The 18,493-nt window shown below is 36.5% G+C and overlaps 1 protein-coding gene, 1 long non-coding RNA gene and 1 other non-coding gene across 4 annotated transcripts; all 3 read right to left on the bottom strand.

Moving 5' to 3' along the window:
• Window positions 1-243: 243 nt before the first annotated feature.
• LOC18022603 lies at window positions 244-2,645 on the bottom strand. 2 transcript variants are annotated; one of them, XR_002900492.1, is made up of 6 exons: window positions 2,439-2,645; window positions 2,160-2,340; window positions 1,571-1,644; window positions 1,119-1,330; window positions 826-971; window positions 244-516 (listed from the first exon to the last, which is right to left on the bottom strand). It is a non-coding gene; the product is annotated as an uncharacterized LOC18022603 (long non-coding RNA). The 2 variants fall into 2 exon arrangements; XR_002900491.1 differs by having other exon boundaries at window positions 1,571-2,340; window positions 2,439-2,635.
• A 4,082-nt stretch (window positions 2,646-6,727) lies between these two features.
• Window positions 6,728-6,835, bottom strand: LOC112088711. Its single transcript, XR_002900656.1, has one exon. It is a non-coding gene; the product is annotated as a small nucleolar RNA R71 (small nucleolar RNA).
• Window positions 6,836-8,666: 1,831 nt separating this feature from the next.
• On the bottom strand, window positions 8,667-9,831 carry LOC18022601 (putative expansin-A26). The gene is made up of 2 exons (XM_006405583.2): window positions 9,566-9,831; window positions 8,667-9,366 (listed from the first exon to the last, which is right to left on the bottom strand). Exons 1-2 carry the CDS (start codon window positions 9,774-9,776, stop codon window positions 8,753-8,755), a joined length of 825 nt encoding a protein of 274 aa, XP_006405646.2. The 5' UTR covers window positions 9,777-9,831; the 3' UTR covers window positions 8,667-8,752.
• Between the last annotated feature and the right edge of the window lie 8,662 nt (window positions 9,832-18,493).

The following is an 18,493-nucleotide window of genomic DNA, read 5'->3' as shown; positions in this document are numbered from 1 at the left end:
CTTCCCTCGTCATGTTGTTTTTAAATTGTTTTTTTTTTCATTGTGAATGATTTGTAATATAATCGTTGGTAGGCTTAATTTATTTTGTTTGATAATATATTGTCCCTGTTGATGTGAGACTCTCTTTGTATTTACGTTATATGCCATCAAAATTAAAATTGTTTCCAACCTTTCCCCATCGGTCTTCAATCATCTTTTTCTATCTTCTTCTACCTTCCCTTCACTAAAATTACCCTTGATCAGCATTCAAGTACTGTATTTATCATAACAATCACCTCTCTCGCAGATTTAGTCATACATCTTCTGTACATCATCAAGTCTCCACTTTTCAACAAGAATGGTTGATGAATCTAGCAACGTTCCCAATTTTTTCGGCGTCGATGTTTATTCTTAAACAAGCTTGTCCTGAAGGGAGGTGTGCACGTATGACCAAAAGAGCTGAAGTGATAGATTGTGTTGATTTGAGTTTGTCGTAGATATTTTGACGTCTTCGTGCTTCTGTAGTTAATAGCTCACCTGTAAGAAGAGAAAACAACAATCAGCTTTTGACTTATGCATAAACCTGTCTAAACTGAATCCAAAAACTCTCACGTGATGTACAAAATGACCAGTAAGACAGATCACATAAACACATTCATGTAAAAGGATTTGCTGTTATCTTTAGTCTCCAAAAGATCAAATCTTACACAATAATTTTTAGTGGATATTACTAAATAATAATTCTAAAATGTCATCCCAATGCTCCGACCTAAATCTTCAAACTCATATGCTTTCGAACTTAATCCTAATAACTAATGCTAATGTGATATGCCAAGAAGAGCTTACTTCAGGAAAGCAAAGAAGACTGTTGCTGAGCTGGAATAGAGATGCAGAGCTGGACCAATCGGAGATGAAGAGCTTACTTTAGTAGTCTCTCAACATGGTTTTCAAATGAGCATCCAGAACGCTTCCAGCTTCTGTTGAGCTTTCTCCTGTTATTTACACCAATATTCCACATGTGTGAGAGATAGGATGATCAAATAACTTCTACTTTAGTTCTCGTATGGTGGTAATAGATACAGATCATGTAATTTGAGAATCAAATAGACCTTTCAAAGTAAATGACTTTTCGGACTTACCATCGGTGTACAACTTTGCTACCCCTTTCTCTGCTTCTTCTTTAGATAGAGGGTGTATAGTTTGGTCTCTCAGTGTCCTTAAACATGTATAAGGCCAGTAAGGGGGAAGAAAATATGCCATTCCCTAATCCAAATTCTTTGATATCCAATGATGGTTTGTCAAGTCTTCCACATACAGTGGGCCAGATATGTCTTTCCACTACCATTTGGACCTGAGATATTTGCTAGCCATCAATTTCTAAACAGGGGTAATGATATCCACCCCAGAAAAGGAAAGTTGATCTTGAGAATCGAAAACGACACCAACATTACTATGCTTAAACAGTTCCAATATATATGATCAACCCAAGTACAGACTGTCTATATGGAAAGAGTGCGTGAACGTATAGTACACAAAGCACCAAGACTTAGTAACGCCTTGTTAAAGTTTGAACCTATAAATGTCGTAGTACCTGACTGGAAAGCATCCAAAAATTCATCGAGCTCAAAAGTTCTGTTTACCAGCAGAGAGCTCAAGGGACTTCTTCTGTAATTCAAGAATATCACCAAACACCACAAAGCTTTGTGAGAAACAGAAGCTAGATACCGAAATGCATGTGCTAATTCAACTGGTATCAAAGGCATCATGTAAGAATATGTTATAAACCCTACAACAAGTTGCAAGCAATAACATCGGCCACAGAACCGTAAAACTCAACTACATAATTAAAAATCTCGACGACTTTACTTAACAAGCCTGATTCAGCATACGCGTGAAGAACATGGGCAACCAAGAAAATATTCAATCATGACGAAAGCACGACCACAAATCCTATTCCACCCAATGAAGCAATCCAAAGGTCAGTAAATTATATTCCACATTTCTAACATTTATTAGAATATGATCAATACCAACATTAGTATGCTTAAACAGTTGATTTAACTCCAAATACGAAGACAATGGTGGTAGAACTGTAGATAATCCTATACTTGACCTCAAAGACCTTTGCCAAGTAAATTAAATGCTACAATTTGTAGGAGAAAGAACCCTAATGCTTATACCTCAGAAATTATCTGACACGCCCTGAACCTAGCGTTTCTATTCACATCCACAGAACCAGTAATTAGAAACTTGAGAAATTTATCTAAAAAATCGTCCCAATCAAAATCAACATCTGAATTACTACGCAGACAAGCAAATTCCGCCACGAAATGGACAATACGCTTCGCTGCTGCGGTTGAGCTGCAATGAAAAGAATGGTTAGGGTTTTGAAAAATCGCTAAGAGAATCAATGAATGGAAGACGGCTCAACATCAGACTCAGACAAAGATAGTTTCGACCTGATTGTGGCAAGCTCCTACAGCGTCCAGTTATGAGTAGCGTAGATTTTTCCGATGTAAGTGCTCTATATAAATATGGGTCTTGAGTCCTTCTCGCTGGGTTCCTATACTCTCGTTCCTCTGATAGCAAATTTATGATTATTGGGAACTTGAGCAGTCGAGAAGAGAGGCAGATGCAAAGAAGGGAAGAAGTTAGGGGAGATGAAAAGAAAGAAACGAAATGAAACGTAACTAAAGGAATGTTAAATTTTAGGAGAAAAAAGGTTTAAGTTTACTGGACACGTGGCACTCTACGTTGCATAAAGCTGGAGAGAGTTCGCTAACTTTTATAGTATAGATTTTGACTCCGCAAATGTTTTTTTTGCATAACTTATATACTGTTAACTGTTTAAATCATATTTTAGTACCAAAAAAAACTTTGATTTTATTTCACATCTAACATAATTTTAATTTGGAAAAACAAATCCCAATTTTTATTCATACGTCAATAATAATACTATTAACATAGAAAATCTATTTTATCAATAATATAGCATGACTATATAAAAAAAACATAAAAGAGATAACAAATTGAACAATTTAAAAATATATACTGTCTATAAAAAAATATAGAAGCTTCTGTGCATTTTGCTCATCTATATATTAACTCATTATTTACAATGTTACATTCATCTCCAACTGAGTATGAATTTGATAAGTGTAATAGACTGCTAAAGGACATGAGTATATTAAGGGTGAAAAATTAATATAATGAGATATTTTATATATATTTTCTATATATTTTGTTATTTTTTTTTATAAATTTTTTTGTTAAAATCAAATTTATAAAAATAGATGTTCTATACTTTCAAACAAACAAGACGCTGGAAGAGAAAGTGTCAACTCTAATGTTAATTTTTTTTTTAATATAGGCATTCAATAAAGTATTAGATCTTCCATACACATTTACAAAAGAGTGAAGATGAAAACTCACACTCCACCAAAAACAGACTCTGCTAGCGATTACGTACTTGAAAAAGAGGTGAAACTGACAAGGAGAGAAAAGTAAAAGTCCAAATTGATCTCATTGGTTTTTTTGAATCTGGGTACTCCTTGATATGGTTTTGATGTGGAAAACACATATTGACCTCTCTTAAGTTAATTTCTGATGAGATTCCATGTGGATTCGGTAAAAGAGGGGCTACAGTGGACTATTGGTATTGAGTCGGCAAGAGAAGCTGCACGGAAAAAAAATTTGTGTGAGGTTGTCGATACGGCGGTGGCGACAAGTTTGCAGCAGCGAGGAATTAGAGAGGTAAAGAATATGTAGAAGAGAGAGAGATGAGAGATTTATGAAAAAAGATTTACGTTCGCATGAGTATAGTTGAATTATTGTCGGTTATTGTTTGTGTGAGAGGTAGAGAATCTGTAAGAGAGAGAGTGATGTTCAAAAGTATAGTAGTATATATTATATATTATATATATAGAATATAGAACCATCTTTCTTATATGGTTATTCTCTTAATTATTGAGTTATTGTTGGTTATTAATTGTAATTTTCCGAAGCAATAACACTTGGAAATATGAAAGTGGGTTTTTAGAAAATATAGAAAGCTGGTACGTATTGTCTATATATATATATATATATATATATAAATACTAAGCATCATAATATTGGAATGAATTATTATAAAAAGAAATAACAAAACGAGATTTTTTTTGGTTGATACTTAATATACAAACACTTTGATTCAAATGATTGTGAACAAATAATATTTGAAGCAGTGGGATCATTGACAATATCAATTGTTTTGTTAATTGTAATCCTTGTTAATTTTTCAAATTTGAACAACCCGTTCTTTTTACCATTCTGAATCCATGATGGAAATATCACCAATATTAGGAAAATGATTAACCTCGCCACAATATTGAAATCAAATACCAAAACTGAATAAAATTGTAAACGCCTTATTTATAACCTGAAAATTATAATATAAAATCTAATTCAACAAGATAATTATTAGAAATATTGATAACACCATATTTCGAACTTTTATGGATGACTTTAAGAACTTATTCAGGTGTTTTAACTTAGTTTTCAATGGTTTTAAAGTGATTTCCATATTTTAAAATTTTAAAAGAGTTTTCAAGATATTTAGACAAAAAGAATGCATTTTGGAATAAAAATACAATTTTGGATAAATTTAAGCCGTTGGAAGTTTGATAACAAATGAACACCTTCCCACCGTCTGATCATCCCCAAATGTGGACACAAGATAGAAAAGTCAACCAGATTTCCAATGCAAAGCAATCTAACTGTTAGATCTCCATTTATGCTCGTTGCACTGAAGGCGAATCAACACAGTCTGGAAGTCGAGGAAGTTCCCACCCGCGGCCGGAAGACCATCCACCGCGGCTGCGACTTTATAGACCGCGGAAAGCCTATTTCCATGCCTCAAAAGCCCATTTTAAAGCCCAAGACGTTCTCGTCATTACTCCTGCGAATCCTAGTCATTCCCGAAGACTCCATACACTATATATACCTCTTTTAGGTCATTCAGAGAGGGTGTGCCCAAGTCAGCCGATTTTCACCAAGAGTTTTAGAGAGTAGCCGCCTAAGAAGAGGAGCCACCAAGAGGGGTACCATCACATCTCCTTCTTCATATCGTATTTCATTCATTTACTTTTCTCTATTTCAATTTACGGCAACCTTTATACTTTTGTGATGTTAAACTCAGCTATGTCTGAGTAGTTTCCCAGTTGGGTTATAAAGGGATTGTTTAAAGGGAATCTCATGTCTTGATCTGATGAATTGTTAGATTTAGGGTTTATAATCTTCTAGAAGTCCTTCGTTCATTCTTGTTCTTAATGCATGTTTTTTTTTTGCTGGCCACTTAGAAACTGATCTTAGGTTTAATTGGAGCCACGAGAGTGTTGTATCGGATTACCTGACCTAGAAGGGATACGAGCGAATCGTTATAGGAGACGAAGGCTACATATAGAGAGTTGTGAGCGTAGAAAAATTCTGATAGTAATGCATGATCTTATTCGCGGCAAGAGACGGAAGCTTTTTGTCGTGTTTGAGTAATGAGTTATTAGGGTGATGAGAGTTGGCTAATCATACATGTGCCTATTTGAGTTCAGGAACCTCACTAGTTGATTACCTTTATCGATTTATTTGTCTATCATTAAATCAGTTCATGAACCCCTGAGAATACCCTTAAGCCTAGCGTTTAGTTTTTATCGTTTTACAACCTTTTAATTTCGACTTGCATCTTTGATTTAGTGACATCGAAACCAAAACACCCCATTTTGTTTGTTTTATTAGTTTTAAGTATTTGATTGATTCGCACTGAAACTCAAGATCTGTGTGGTTCGACCCCTAAGTATTACAACGTACATCTGTGCATTTGCAGATATTTAGGGTTTATAAATTTAAAACGTGAAGCTAAAAGTAACCTTTGCATCCTCTAACATTAAGTTTTTGGCGCCGTTGCTGAGGATTTTGATCTCTTTTGTTGCAAATCTCTGCTTATTTCTATAGAAAATTTTCTTACTTTTATTTTCTTTGCCTTTTTCAGGTACTTTTCAATGGAAGATCAGAAAAAACTTCCTGATCCTCTCGATGATAAGACACCTCTTCTAGATGGTGATTCATCTGATGATGAGCTTAATGACTCAATCGATGATGGCAATGGTGCGATTGGAGAACTAAAACATACCAAGAAAGGTGAACAAATGATTAGTGAGTGCGACACAGCTCACAAATTCTTTGAAGATAGACGTGCAATACGACTACCCTTACCCGAGGATGGAGATTCTGAAGCTAAGGTACACTACATTAGTACTTAAACAATAAAAATATAATAGTTATCCCACAGAACACCTAATAGATCATATTGAATCATTTGAAGAGCTGTGTTCAACCATAGCAAAAAATGTAGATTACCATATGTGCATTCTTTTTCAATTTTCTTTGACTGGTAGAGCTAGTAAATGGCTTAAAACTTTGCCGCCTGTGTCAATAAAGACGTAGCTTTTCTTTGAGTTAAAAGATCACCAATCCAAGACAAAAATATTCGGAGGATTTTTGGCCTAATTCTTCTTCTGATCATCGATTTAACCTCTGATCAAAAAGATGGTATTTTCTTCATCAAAATTATAATCATAATTGTTTTGAGGAAACGTCTACAATAATTAGTCTTGGACAATTTTTTTGCCACTCCCTTTGGCAGCATCCACTAATTCTGAACTTAATAAGAGTGTAGAGAGGCTTTCCTAAGTCACTTTTACACTTGAGATAATTCAAAACTCTTAAGGAATAAGATACAAAATTTTCAGCAGGAGGACACAGAAGACCTCTACGATGCTTGGGAAAGATTCAGAGACGACTAGAGAGATTGTCCACATCATAGATTTTCTAAAGAACGCTTACTGACAATTTTCTACCAAGGGGTTAATGAAGAGCTAAAACATCTTTTGACACCTTTAGCAATGAAGATTTCTCACTAAATATGTAGATGAGGCTCACACCTTTATTACTAATCTAGCAGGAAACATCAGAAACAGAAGACTCCTAACCCAATCTCGACATCCTAAGGTCAAGCAAGAAGACTCATATGTTATGAAATGTCTTTATTCAATAATGGATAATCTTAGGATGCAAAAACCTGATAAGTCTTGCTCAACGCATAACTTTGATGACTGGAGCAACCATATTGAATCTTTTGATGATAAAATGAAAAACTATGGAGTTAGGAAGAACTTTCAAAATCAGGAGATGATGAAGACTGCTGAAGTTTACCAAATTGAAAGAATTGACCAAAAGCCCCACCGCGGGTGCGACCCTTTCAACCGCGACCCATGTGATTTTCACCGAGGTCATGACGTTCTGAACTGCGGCCAAGAGGAGTTTCACCACGGGTGCGATGAGTATAACCACGGCCAGCCTTCATTCCAACTTCTTCTTGAGCAAATACAACATGTTCAATCTATTTCAGTACTCCCTTCTTATTTTCCTTTTTCCAAGGTTGAAAAACTAGAAGAAGTTTATAAACTTAAGAAATCCAGGGAAGCAGATTTAGAAAGGCTGCATGCAAAGCTCGACAAAGCATTTGAAGAGCTTGGAAAAAGAAAAGAGGATGTTAACATCACACTTTCCACCCTTCTCTCTATAGTTAAAGATGAATCAAAGGAGACAGATCCATGTGTTTATGATTTTGATAATCCTTTTTCTGAAAACACGAATGAATTGAAACCTTCTGATCACTTAAAAGCAATTACTCTTAGGAGTGGTTTAGCTTACAAAGAACCAGAGTACCCAAAAGATTTCGATGAGTACTCCTCATTGATACCTGTGGATATCGGGTAAATCTGAAACCAAACCGATATCAGATATCTGAATTACCTAAAATATAATTATATATTTTAAAAATATTAAATATATTATGAGGTTTTAAATATATGTTTGGTATTTATATATTTTCTTTACAGTATTCAGATATATTTTTAGATTTTTGGGTATATTTTTTGAATTTTCTGATATATTTTTGAGTTTTCGAATATATTTTCGGGTATTCGAGTCTATTTAGAGTATTCAAATATAATAAATATTCAAACCAGTTAAGATAAAAAAAATTTTGGATATTTATCGGTTTAGAAATTTTGGAACCAAACCGATCTAGAACCGAATGATAACCGAATCAAAAATATCGATATCTATATAGATCTTAAACATCTCTATCCGAAATATACGAAACCGATCGACTCCTATCTGGAACCAAACCAAATACCCGAATACTCAGCTTTAATCATAATATTGGAATGATTTATTATGAAAGGAAATAACACAACAGGAGTTTTTTTTTTTTGATACTTCAAATACAAACATTTTTTGATTCAAATGATTGTGAACAAATAATATTTGAAGCAGTGGGATCGTTGACAATATTAATTGTATTGTTAATTGGAATCCTTGTTAATTTTTCAAATGGGAAAAAACTGTTCTTTTTATGATCGTCAGTCCGATGATATACGGAACTACCAATATAGGGAAAAATGAAAAACCTCACCACTATATTAAAATCAAATACCAAAACTGAATAAAAATTTAAACGCCTTATTTATAATCTTGGTCCTAAGGCTCAAGGCTCTGGTTAAAAATTGAATCCGAATTCATGAATTAAACTATGGAAAATTAAAGAAAACTTCATTTATTTTTGAAATATTTTTATTATTATTATAACTTTTGAACTCAATACATCTGTTAATTCTTTTATTCATCTAGCAGTATGACTTGGCTAAGTCACTTAGCTAGCAAAACTCAAATCATTCTCCTAAAAGTTAATCTTCCCATCAAAAGTCTGATCAAATCCCCAATTTTTTGGTACCACATTAATAAAATCCTTACTAATCCCATCACTCGTCACAACCCTAAATGATAAGCCTTGTCCGGTTAACACAACATCAGTGACCCAGTTCTGTCCCCAATTCTTCTTCATGGTTATCCATCCAGTTCCGCTTCCTTTAATCTGCATGGCCTTGATATCTCCGGCTCCTCCTACATTGTACGGCAAGATCATTAAGAAATTAGGGTTTCCTTTGGTTTCGAACTTGACACCGCCGGTTTTTGCGCAAGGAATACGCCTGTATTTAACCGGGACAACCCCAGCTTTGTATTGTGCGATCTTGAGGAATATTGGTAGGGAGAGGTCAAAGTGTTTCTGTGGTGGGTTGCACCAAACGCCTGTCGTCTTGGTGTAGTCTGCTGGACAGAAATTTGTAGCTGTAATCTTAATGGATCCGGGCAAACACCATTTTGGGTCATTCGTGCACATGATCTCGAAACAAGCCCCACACGTGTACCCGTCATTGAAAAGCGCCGTGCTCAACGCCGCTGTGGCTAGACCATAGCCTTGTTTGTTTAGGTCACCGTATCCACAAGCTCCCTCTATTGAATTTACAATGAAAAAAAGTGAGTGTACAGTAAAAAAAAAAAGATGGAACAGAAGTATATGATAATTATAGTATAATGTTTTGCACCTCCAAATGAATTACGGTTTAAGAATTTAGATATTTCAAACAAGCTCCAAATGAATTACATTATATCAATAATTAAATTCGAAAACAATTGGCAATTGAAGACTTACGTTGAGTGCCTCCACCATGGATATCACCGTAAAATGTGGCTCGTGCGTCATACCAAGTAGGGTCGAGTCCATTGGTTCCACTTCCAGGTGAGTTGGCTACATCACCAACCATCGGGGCCTCGGCTCCATGACCGTAACTGATGGGCACTAACCATATCGCCATTGTTATCAACAAAACATTTGTACTTATCATTATTTCTAAGAGTTTCATATTTTTTTTTGTTTATCTCTTTTTAATGATTCTTTCTTTTTTACTTTTTATTGATGATTAATACTAATGAGAATGTGGGTGTATTTATAGGAGAGAATGGAAGTAACTTTGGTAATTTTGTAAATATGTTTTAAATCTCTCTAAATGTGCATATACTTTACTAAATGATAGTAACTATGTTGAAGTTTTTGTAGTCAATCTGCATCCTCAGTTCCTCATAAGTGATTACATTGCCAATATATTGTAATTAATACTTTTCTAAGTTACATGTAGGTAGTTTATTTCCTTGAGTCTCTTCACATCTTACCATTACTTTCAAAATATAATATATTGGAAAGTTTATCATGATGATTGACTACAAACATGTTCGTACACCTACTAAATTAGGCAAAAAGTAATGCGAAGATATAATATTGTTATAAGACAATTCGATAAGTTAATGCCTTTGTGGCTTTGCTAAGTGTTGGTAATTCTTCATAGAATCTTTTGTTGCCATGTTTTTTACTTTTCCTTTTTTTTGCCAATGTAACAAATTTGAAGCTCTGCTCATGTAAATCTTCAACTTTCATTAATGTGATATTTACAGTTTGGAAAAAATAATTTATTATAAGAATATTGTAAAACTTTTACTGCGAAAATAACTTAACCAGCTGTGACAATCGAAAATAAAAATCACTTCAAACACTTGAAATGAAAAGATTTTCTGTAAAAATTTAGAAAATTACTGGCTAACAGTATATTAATAACTTGTAAATAAACATTGTAACAACAAAAATATGAAAAAATGTTAGGTATATGAATTTCCATGATCTAATGAGCTTGTTAATGTTTCTTTAGGGCAACCGAGCCTGTTGATGTTTTATATCTTAAGTTCAAATAAAGCGGCAACTAGAGAACCTAGTTGTTTTAAAAAAAAAAAAAACTAGTACGCCGAAGCAATGACGCTTGGAAATATGAAAGTTAGATTTTAGAAAATTTAGAAAGTTAGTACGTATTGGCTATATATATACTAAGCATCGTAATATTGGAATGAATTATTATGGAAAGAAATAACATGACGAGAGTCTTTTTTTGGTTGATACTTAAAATACAAACACTTTTTGATTCAAATTATTGTGAACAAATATTATTTGAAGCAGTGGGATGGTTGACAATATTAGTTGTGTTGTTGTTAATTGGAATTGTTGTTAATTTTTTGAATATGAAAAAACCGTTCTTTTTACGATCGTGAGTCTGATGATATATGGAACTATCAATATAGGAATTATTTTAACAAGGGCGTCTCAAACCTTATAAAAACCTTGTTTAATAATAGAATTTAAACCTTTATTCTAAAAAAACAATATCGATAATTTTTTTAAGGAACTATAAATTTATTTTAAAGGATAGTTTATAAATAGTTCTAAATACTATAAGATTCAACATAAATACATCAGTATAATTAAAAAAACTTTTATTTAAATAACGCCATTCATCTAGCTTTTTTTGAAGCAAAATCATCATACTTAATCTTCTCCAACCTATCATTTTCGATCGCGATTATTGCTAATCCATTTAGTCTCACTACAACAAAGATGCACATTATTGGCACGAAAAAAATGCTATTATATGTTATTGATAGCATTTTCAATCGTGTCGTGACATCGGCAGCTATAGAAAGTACCCATTATACAATAGCGTGTTTTAAATCCTACAATATGTTTTTAGACAATAGCAATATTCAGATGCTGTATTTTATTGTTTCGAATCATCAATTTTTTTTTTACAATTCAGAATTCTCGCTATGTTTAAGTTTATTACAGCATTGTAAGTTCCTGTAAAACACAATTTAGTAACAAAATTTACGTGCCATGAAACAAATAATCACATTTATTTTTGCACTATAATATGTGCTTTCCTGGTCAATTATAGCACATTCGTTTTGTTATTATATGAGCGTTTGGTAAGTAATGGCAATTTCATTTTGCTATGATATGACTTTTTCTGAAATTATGGCACTTTCATTCTGTCATGATATGTGCTTTCCTCATAAGTAATAGCACTTTCGTTTTGCAAGATATGTGTTTTATGGACGTTATCTTTCGTTACGAAATACACCTGCTTTAATAGAAATCAATACCAGTAATAATATAAGTCTCAATCATCCAAATTCAACACACATAACACAAGTCTAAATTCCAATCCAAGTTACATAAGTAGACTCAAAGTTAAGATCTGAATCCATACTACACTTAATAAGCCTAAACGCAAAGTTAGCCTAGTTTTAAACTAAGTAAAACTAGCTAATCTGGACCAAGTTTTCTTCATTCCCTGCAACAATCAACCATGTATACATCAGTATCCTATACAAGAGCAAAGTTAAGAACCAAAGTAGCTAGCATGCTCTAATCACAACACTAACCTTAGACTCAAACCATGATAACTTTATCCTCTGGCCATGCAATATATGTACCAAGTGCATCTTCCATACACTCGATTGCAGAAGATGGCTTCCAAACTGCTGCATCAGGTACGCAAATAAGACTTCAACAACTTTAATTTTGAAAATCTCCTCTCTGCAGATGCAACAGTTACAGGAATAGTTAGTAGAATTCTACAAGCAACAGCTGCATTTGGAAAACTATTAGTACGCTTCAAATAATTCAAAACGTCAATAGGTTTCATTTTCTCTTTTGGAATAACATCTCTAAGTAATCTTAACTCCATAAACAGTTCTTTTCCGTCAACGTCAAAATCCTCGCCTTTTTTGAAAGCAAACCATCTAAAGTCCTATCACCAAGAGAACACCACTTTTCAGGATCGAATATTTCGTAGGAAGTTCGTAAAAATTTTAATTTTCCTCTATTTATAATGCAGTTTTTTCATCTAAATTCTCTTAGATTTTCGATGTGGAACAAACCAGAAGACATATTTCCTACAGAATTCCTACGATTTTTTTACAAACAATATTTCGTAGGAAATCCGTAAGACAATTTCCTATGAAATTTTCACTAGCGTAACAGTCAATTAGGTCCTACCATTTTTCTACCAAATTTTGACCATATTTTCTACGAATATAAATTTGGTAGGTTATTGGTTGGATATTTCTTACCACTTTTTGACATTTTCTTTTTGCAGGAAATTTTTTACCTATTTCCTACCACTTCTATTTTCCGTCATAATTGCGTAAGAAATTGGTTAAAAATATTCCTACCAAATGTTTTCATAGGAATATGACATGTTTTCTAGTAATATTTATTTTTCTTCGAAATACACGTTTTTGAGGAAATATAGGATCAATATCTATATCAACAGCAATTTTTCTAACAGTTTCCAAAGCATTAGAAAAACCAGTGTCTCTATACTTTTTAAAAAACTCTACTAATTCTCTTACCTTTTCAACGACAACATCAATAAGCATATATCTTTAGACTGTAAGCTTTTGCTAACCAAATTAACAGTATATAACATTTCATACCAAACAACTATATTTACCAAAACAATCCAAATTATATTTTTAGGATTGATCCTAAAAAAATATAGTTGGATGTTTGTTCTACCACAAAAAAAAAAAAACTCAAATTTAGCATTAGTTCCACCTCAAATTCAAATCGGAAGAGGACTTACAAGCTGTCCTCCACGAAGCCCCTTTTCACTTCAAAAGGTGGATGTTTGTTCTACAGCGATGGAAGCCGATTATATCAAACGTGTTTCCCTCAGAGATCATGTTCTGGGTTCCAGTCCATGGTATCCCGGCTCACTGCTGCACTGAGAACAACCTCAAAACCATCACTAACGTGATAGGAATCTATATCAGTCATGACATCGAAGCAGCCTCGATTAAAGTTCAAGTCAACGCACTCAAGCCACTTATCATTCGCAAATCGATTCAATTCTCCTCAGGGGTAAAGGTATCAGTGGTCTTTGAGTACCTTTGGCTTGAAAAACATTGCTTTATTTGTATGTCTTTAGTGCATGAGAAAGAAGATTGCCCCCAAGTAAACAAGACTAAAGAGTCTGATGTGCAGATCCAACACATCAACAGCCAACAAACCTTATAGAGGCTAGAAGCTGATCGCCAGAGAAGGAGGAGAGGAAAGCTACCCCACCTGCTCCACTAGTGAGACCAAACCCCTATGCATCAAACAAAATCTCAAACAGAGCTCCATATAACAAAGACCCCACAGCAATGGAAAGAGCGAGAAACAGAGACTCGCCGCCTGTAGACAGAGGAAAGAGATCAGCTTGCTCCCCTCTAAATCGATATCCAGAGAAACGATCAAGGGGATCCTACTACAACTATCATTGTCCAAAGGATACCCATAAGCTTATTCCTCGCTATGAGGACCATGTACCTCGCCATGAGGTTGACCATAAAAGCAGAGAGTATGCAAATGCTCGCATAACCAGAGATTATGAGACTCGCAGGGATACCTTGTCTCGTGCCGACTACCACAGAGATTCTCCTGAGAGAGAATGGAGATCGAGGAAATCAGGTCGGTACCTCCGATCCACAAAACCTTGTGAACCTCTTTGTAGTGGCGATATCTCCTCCCATAGGCACTCTGATCGAGGCCAATCTCATGATGTGGTCCACTCCTACTCCCGTACCCCTGCAAAATCTCTCTCTCACCGCTATCTGAGCAAAAGCGACGCTAATGCTCAACCTCGTGATGATGACCGTAGCATCATCTTTGGCTCTTGTCATTCCGCTCCTCCCAAAGAAAATGCTCTCTAAAATCCCTATAGCAGTGAGAGTGGATGCTCAGCTCTGGAACGCATTGAGGACCCCAGTGGCTCCACAATGAATCCTTTTTGCTCTCCATCTTCATCTCGTCCCCAAGATAAAACACTCTTCCCTTAATGAGAGAGGTATGATGATGATGACCTCCTGGGACCTGCGATTCAAGACGAGGTGAAAAATTCTGAACCTCCGAAGCTCTCTCAATCGTGAGGGAAGTTCCAACGACACAACTCTGACTCTGAGGCCTCCTCTGAAGCGAAAATACCGGACCTCCCTCCCCTGTGTGGAGAGAATGTACCAGTGGCTTTCAGACTTGGTCCTCGCACTGTACTCGTGAAGCAACACCTGGAACTCCCAAAGCGAACTACTCCTCAACGACGTCAAACCAAAGCTTCATCGAGAAATGCCGTCAAAACATCAGTTTGTGCAGCGTCAAAAAAGTTAACTCCGAGCATCCCATTGCGGGGAGGCAGTGCAAAGCGTCGTTTAGCAGCAAAGAAGGGCTCACCAAGAAAGAGGATTTCCATCGATGCTACCAAACGACCCCCTCCAAAGGCGTTGAAGGCAGCCTCTGCTAATGATTTTCCTCTTAATGATGACAATCATGCTTCTTTAGTTACTTCGATTTTTAAGGTCTTAGTTCCTTCTTGTAAGGATTCAATGGTTTCCCGAAAACCATCAGCTTCTCAATGATTACAACCTGTTGGAACTGTCAAGGGCTTGGGAGCTCCCTTACAGTTTGACGCCTTAGGGAATGAAGACACACTCTTTTCCTGGATATGACGTTCCTCATGGAGACAAAAAACCACGATGAGTTAGTCTTTTGTGTTAGTCAGTGGATGAGTTATGATCACAAGTTTACAGTTCCACCAGTTGGACTTAGCGGTGGTCTAGCACTCTTTTGGAAAAAGGATGTTCTTCTAGAGATAATTTCTTCCTCACCAAATTATATAGACACCAGAACTAAGTTCAAGTCAAAATTCTTCTACGGCCATCTGGTGAGCCAAAGACGTCCGGAGGTGTGGAATAAAATCACCAATCTTGGTGCTAATCGAGATACAGCCTGGATTCTCTCAGGTGATTTCAACGACATTCTCGATAATTCTGAAAAGCACGACTGCCCTAGAAGACATAAAGGTTCATGAATTTCCGGAGCTTCATTTTTCAAAATGGTTTGTGGGATATTAAACATTTAGATAACCCACTATTTTGGAGAGGGATGTGATATGACTATTTTCTTTAGCACGGCTTCATCGTTCCATGTCCAATGCAGCTTGGCTCGAAGCTTTCCCCTCTGGCCGATCTGAGTATCTTCGCTATGAAGGCTCCGATCATCGCCCCCCTAGATACGTTCCTTGATGAATCGAGGGTAAAACGTAAGGGCATTTTCCATTTTGACAACACACTACGTGATAAAGAGAAGATCATGACCCTCATCGGGAAAGTTTGGAACAACCCCAATCGAGATTCAGTCATCGATAAAATATCGGATTGCAGAAAGGAAATAATTCGCTGGTCTAAGGAGCAGAACTTTAATAAGCGCTAAGCTAATCTCTGATACGCAAGCTGAGCTCGAAGCAGCATTGTCTGCGGACATCACTGGCAAATGCATAGTGACCCCAGAGAAAGCTTACAAAGACGAATAACTTTTTGGCAGTAGCGAAGCAGGATCCTCTGGCTTCAAAGTGGAGACCGAAATACCGGTTAATTCAATGCGGCGACCCGAAATAGGAGGACGTGTAACCGATTTACTGTTTTAGAAGACAATAGCGGGACTGAGTTCCACAAAGAACACAATTTTTCTCGCATCATCTCGAGTTACTTCTAGAACATTTTCTCTTCGCAATCAAACTTGGACTTCAGCTTAGTCCATGAAACGCTCTCACCGTGAATAGGTGAAGACACTAATGCTCGCCTTATTAGAATTCCAGACATGGAAGAAGTTTATGCTGCAGTTAAGGCGATACACCCCAGCAAAGCTCAGGGACCCGATGGATTCTCTGCTGGCTTCTTTCACACGTTTTGGGTGTCTTTCCAGCTAGACAAAACGAAACTTATTTGCCTCATTCCCAAAATCCCAGGTCCCAGGAAAGTTGCGGACTGCAGGCCGATTGCGCTTTGCAATGTATACTACGAGATCGTAGCTAAAATCCTCCAAATGACTTCAGACTATGCTCCCCGACCTTATTGCTGAACCCAATCAGCGTTTGTAATGGGGCGCGCATTTCAGACAATGTCCTTATCACTCACGAGAACCTCAGGACCTTTGAAACGAGAAAACAATGCTTTATGGCGGTAAAAACTGACATGAGTAAAGCATAAGGTAGAATCGAATGGGGATTTCTTCGAGCAGTTCTTGAACGTCTTGGTTTTCACAGCATATGAATCTCGTGGATTATGGAATACGTTACATTTATTTTGTATTCTTTCCTCATTAATGTCGGGCCTCAAGGTTGAGCTCTCCCTTCTTGGGAACTTCGTTAAGGCGATCCCTTATCTCCGTACCTCTTTATTCTTTGTACGGAAGTTCTGGCAGAACTTTCCAATAAATCAGAAGAGGACGGATCCCTCCTTGGTATCAGAGTAACAAGGAACAGCCCACAGGTTAACCATTCCTCTTTGTGGATGACACTATTTTTTTCTACAAATCGGATCCGGCAAGTTGCAATACTCTTGTCTCTATCCTCTGCAAATATGAAGTTGCATCAGGCCAATGCATAAACCTGAGTAAATCATCAGTGTTTCTCTTAGCGAAGACTCCTAGATTCCAATGCATAGCAGCTCGAAGAACCTTCAATATCCATAATGAGAGCGGAACAAGGCAATATCTGGGACTCCCATAGAATTTTGGACACAGGAAACAATACATTTTGCAGGAATTGTTAACCGCATTAGACAAAGATCACACAGTTAGGCATCTCGCTTTCTTTCAGCAGCCGGGAAACACGTGCTTCTCAAATCTGTGTGTATCAGCCATGCCATCCTATTCCATGCCATGCTTTAAACTCTCGCTCTCACTTTGCAAACAAATCCAATCAGTCTTCACAAGGTTATGGTGGGATGATAAAGCGGATATTAGGAAGATGTGCTAGATTTCTTGGGCAAAGCTTAAAGTCCCTAAGAATGCAGGAGGATTGGAATTTCAGGATATTGAAATGTTCAATGATTCTTTGCTAGCAAAATTAGGCGCACGACTGATTTCACACCCCCACGCTCTAGTCTCTCGGGTTCTCCTAGGCAAATACTGCCATGCTGATTCATTTATGAACTGCTTCATTTCCTCCAATCTGTCGCATGGGTGGAGAAGTATAATAGCTAGGAGAGAAATTTTACGAAAAGGTATGGGTTGGCTTGTTGGTAATGGTGAAATGATTAATGTGTGGAAAGACCCCTGGCTGAGTTTAGACCAACCGCTACGATTGTTTGGCCTAACTCCATTTCATGCGCAAGACCTACGAGTATCTGATCTACTCTTTCATGAAAGGAACTCGTGGAACTGGGACCTTATCAGGGACTTGCTTCCAGAGTATGAACATTTGAATCGCTTCATTCCCATGAGCTCCTCCCGACCTGTAGACAAACTAGTTTCCTTACCGCAAAAGAATGAAGATATTCTGTTCGATCAGGCTATGGAATTGCCATGACAGAGAACCTCCCAATCCGAAAACGGGATTTCGACTGGCAGAAACACATATGGAAACAAAGAACAGCACCAAAAATTCAAAATTTTCTATGGAAAGCAGCAGTTGAAACCCTTCCTGTTGGCGTTCAACTGGTTCGACGAGGCATCCAAGTCAACTTTGGGTGCCAAGTTTGCGGTAACCCGGTAACTATCATTCATGTTCTTCGTGACTATCCGTTTGCAAGGAAAGTTTGGAGTTTGGCACTGGTACAAAATCTGTCACACCTCAATACGGTACATATCTGGGACTTCCTCTCAAGATGCTCAGGTGTCGTGAGCCCACCCCCATCAGAAATCTGCAAAACTTCACTT

This window comes from Eutrema salsugineum, unplaced genomic scaffold (genome assembly GCF_000478725.1).
Source record: "Eutrema salsugineum unplaced genomic scaffold, Eutsalg1_0 scaffold_14, whole genome shotgun sequence".
NCBI classification, from domain to species: Eukaryota; Viridiplantae; Streptophyta; class Magnoliopsida; order Brassicales; family Brassicaceae; genus Eutrema; species Eutrema salsugineum.
The sequence above is the reverse complement of the archived record's forward strand: the minus strand, read 5'-3'. Positions and strand labels throughout refer to the sequence as shown.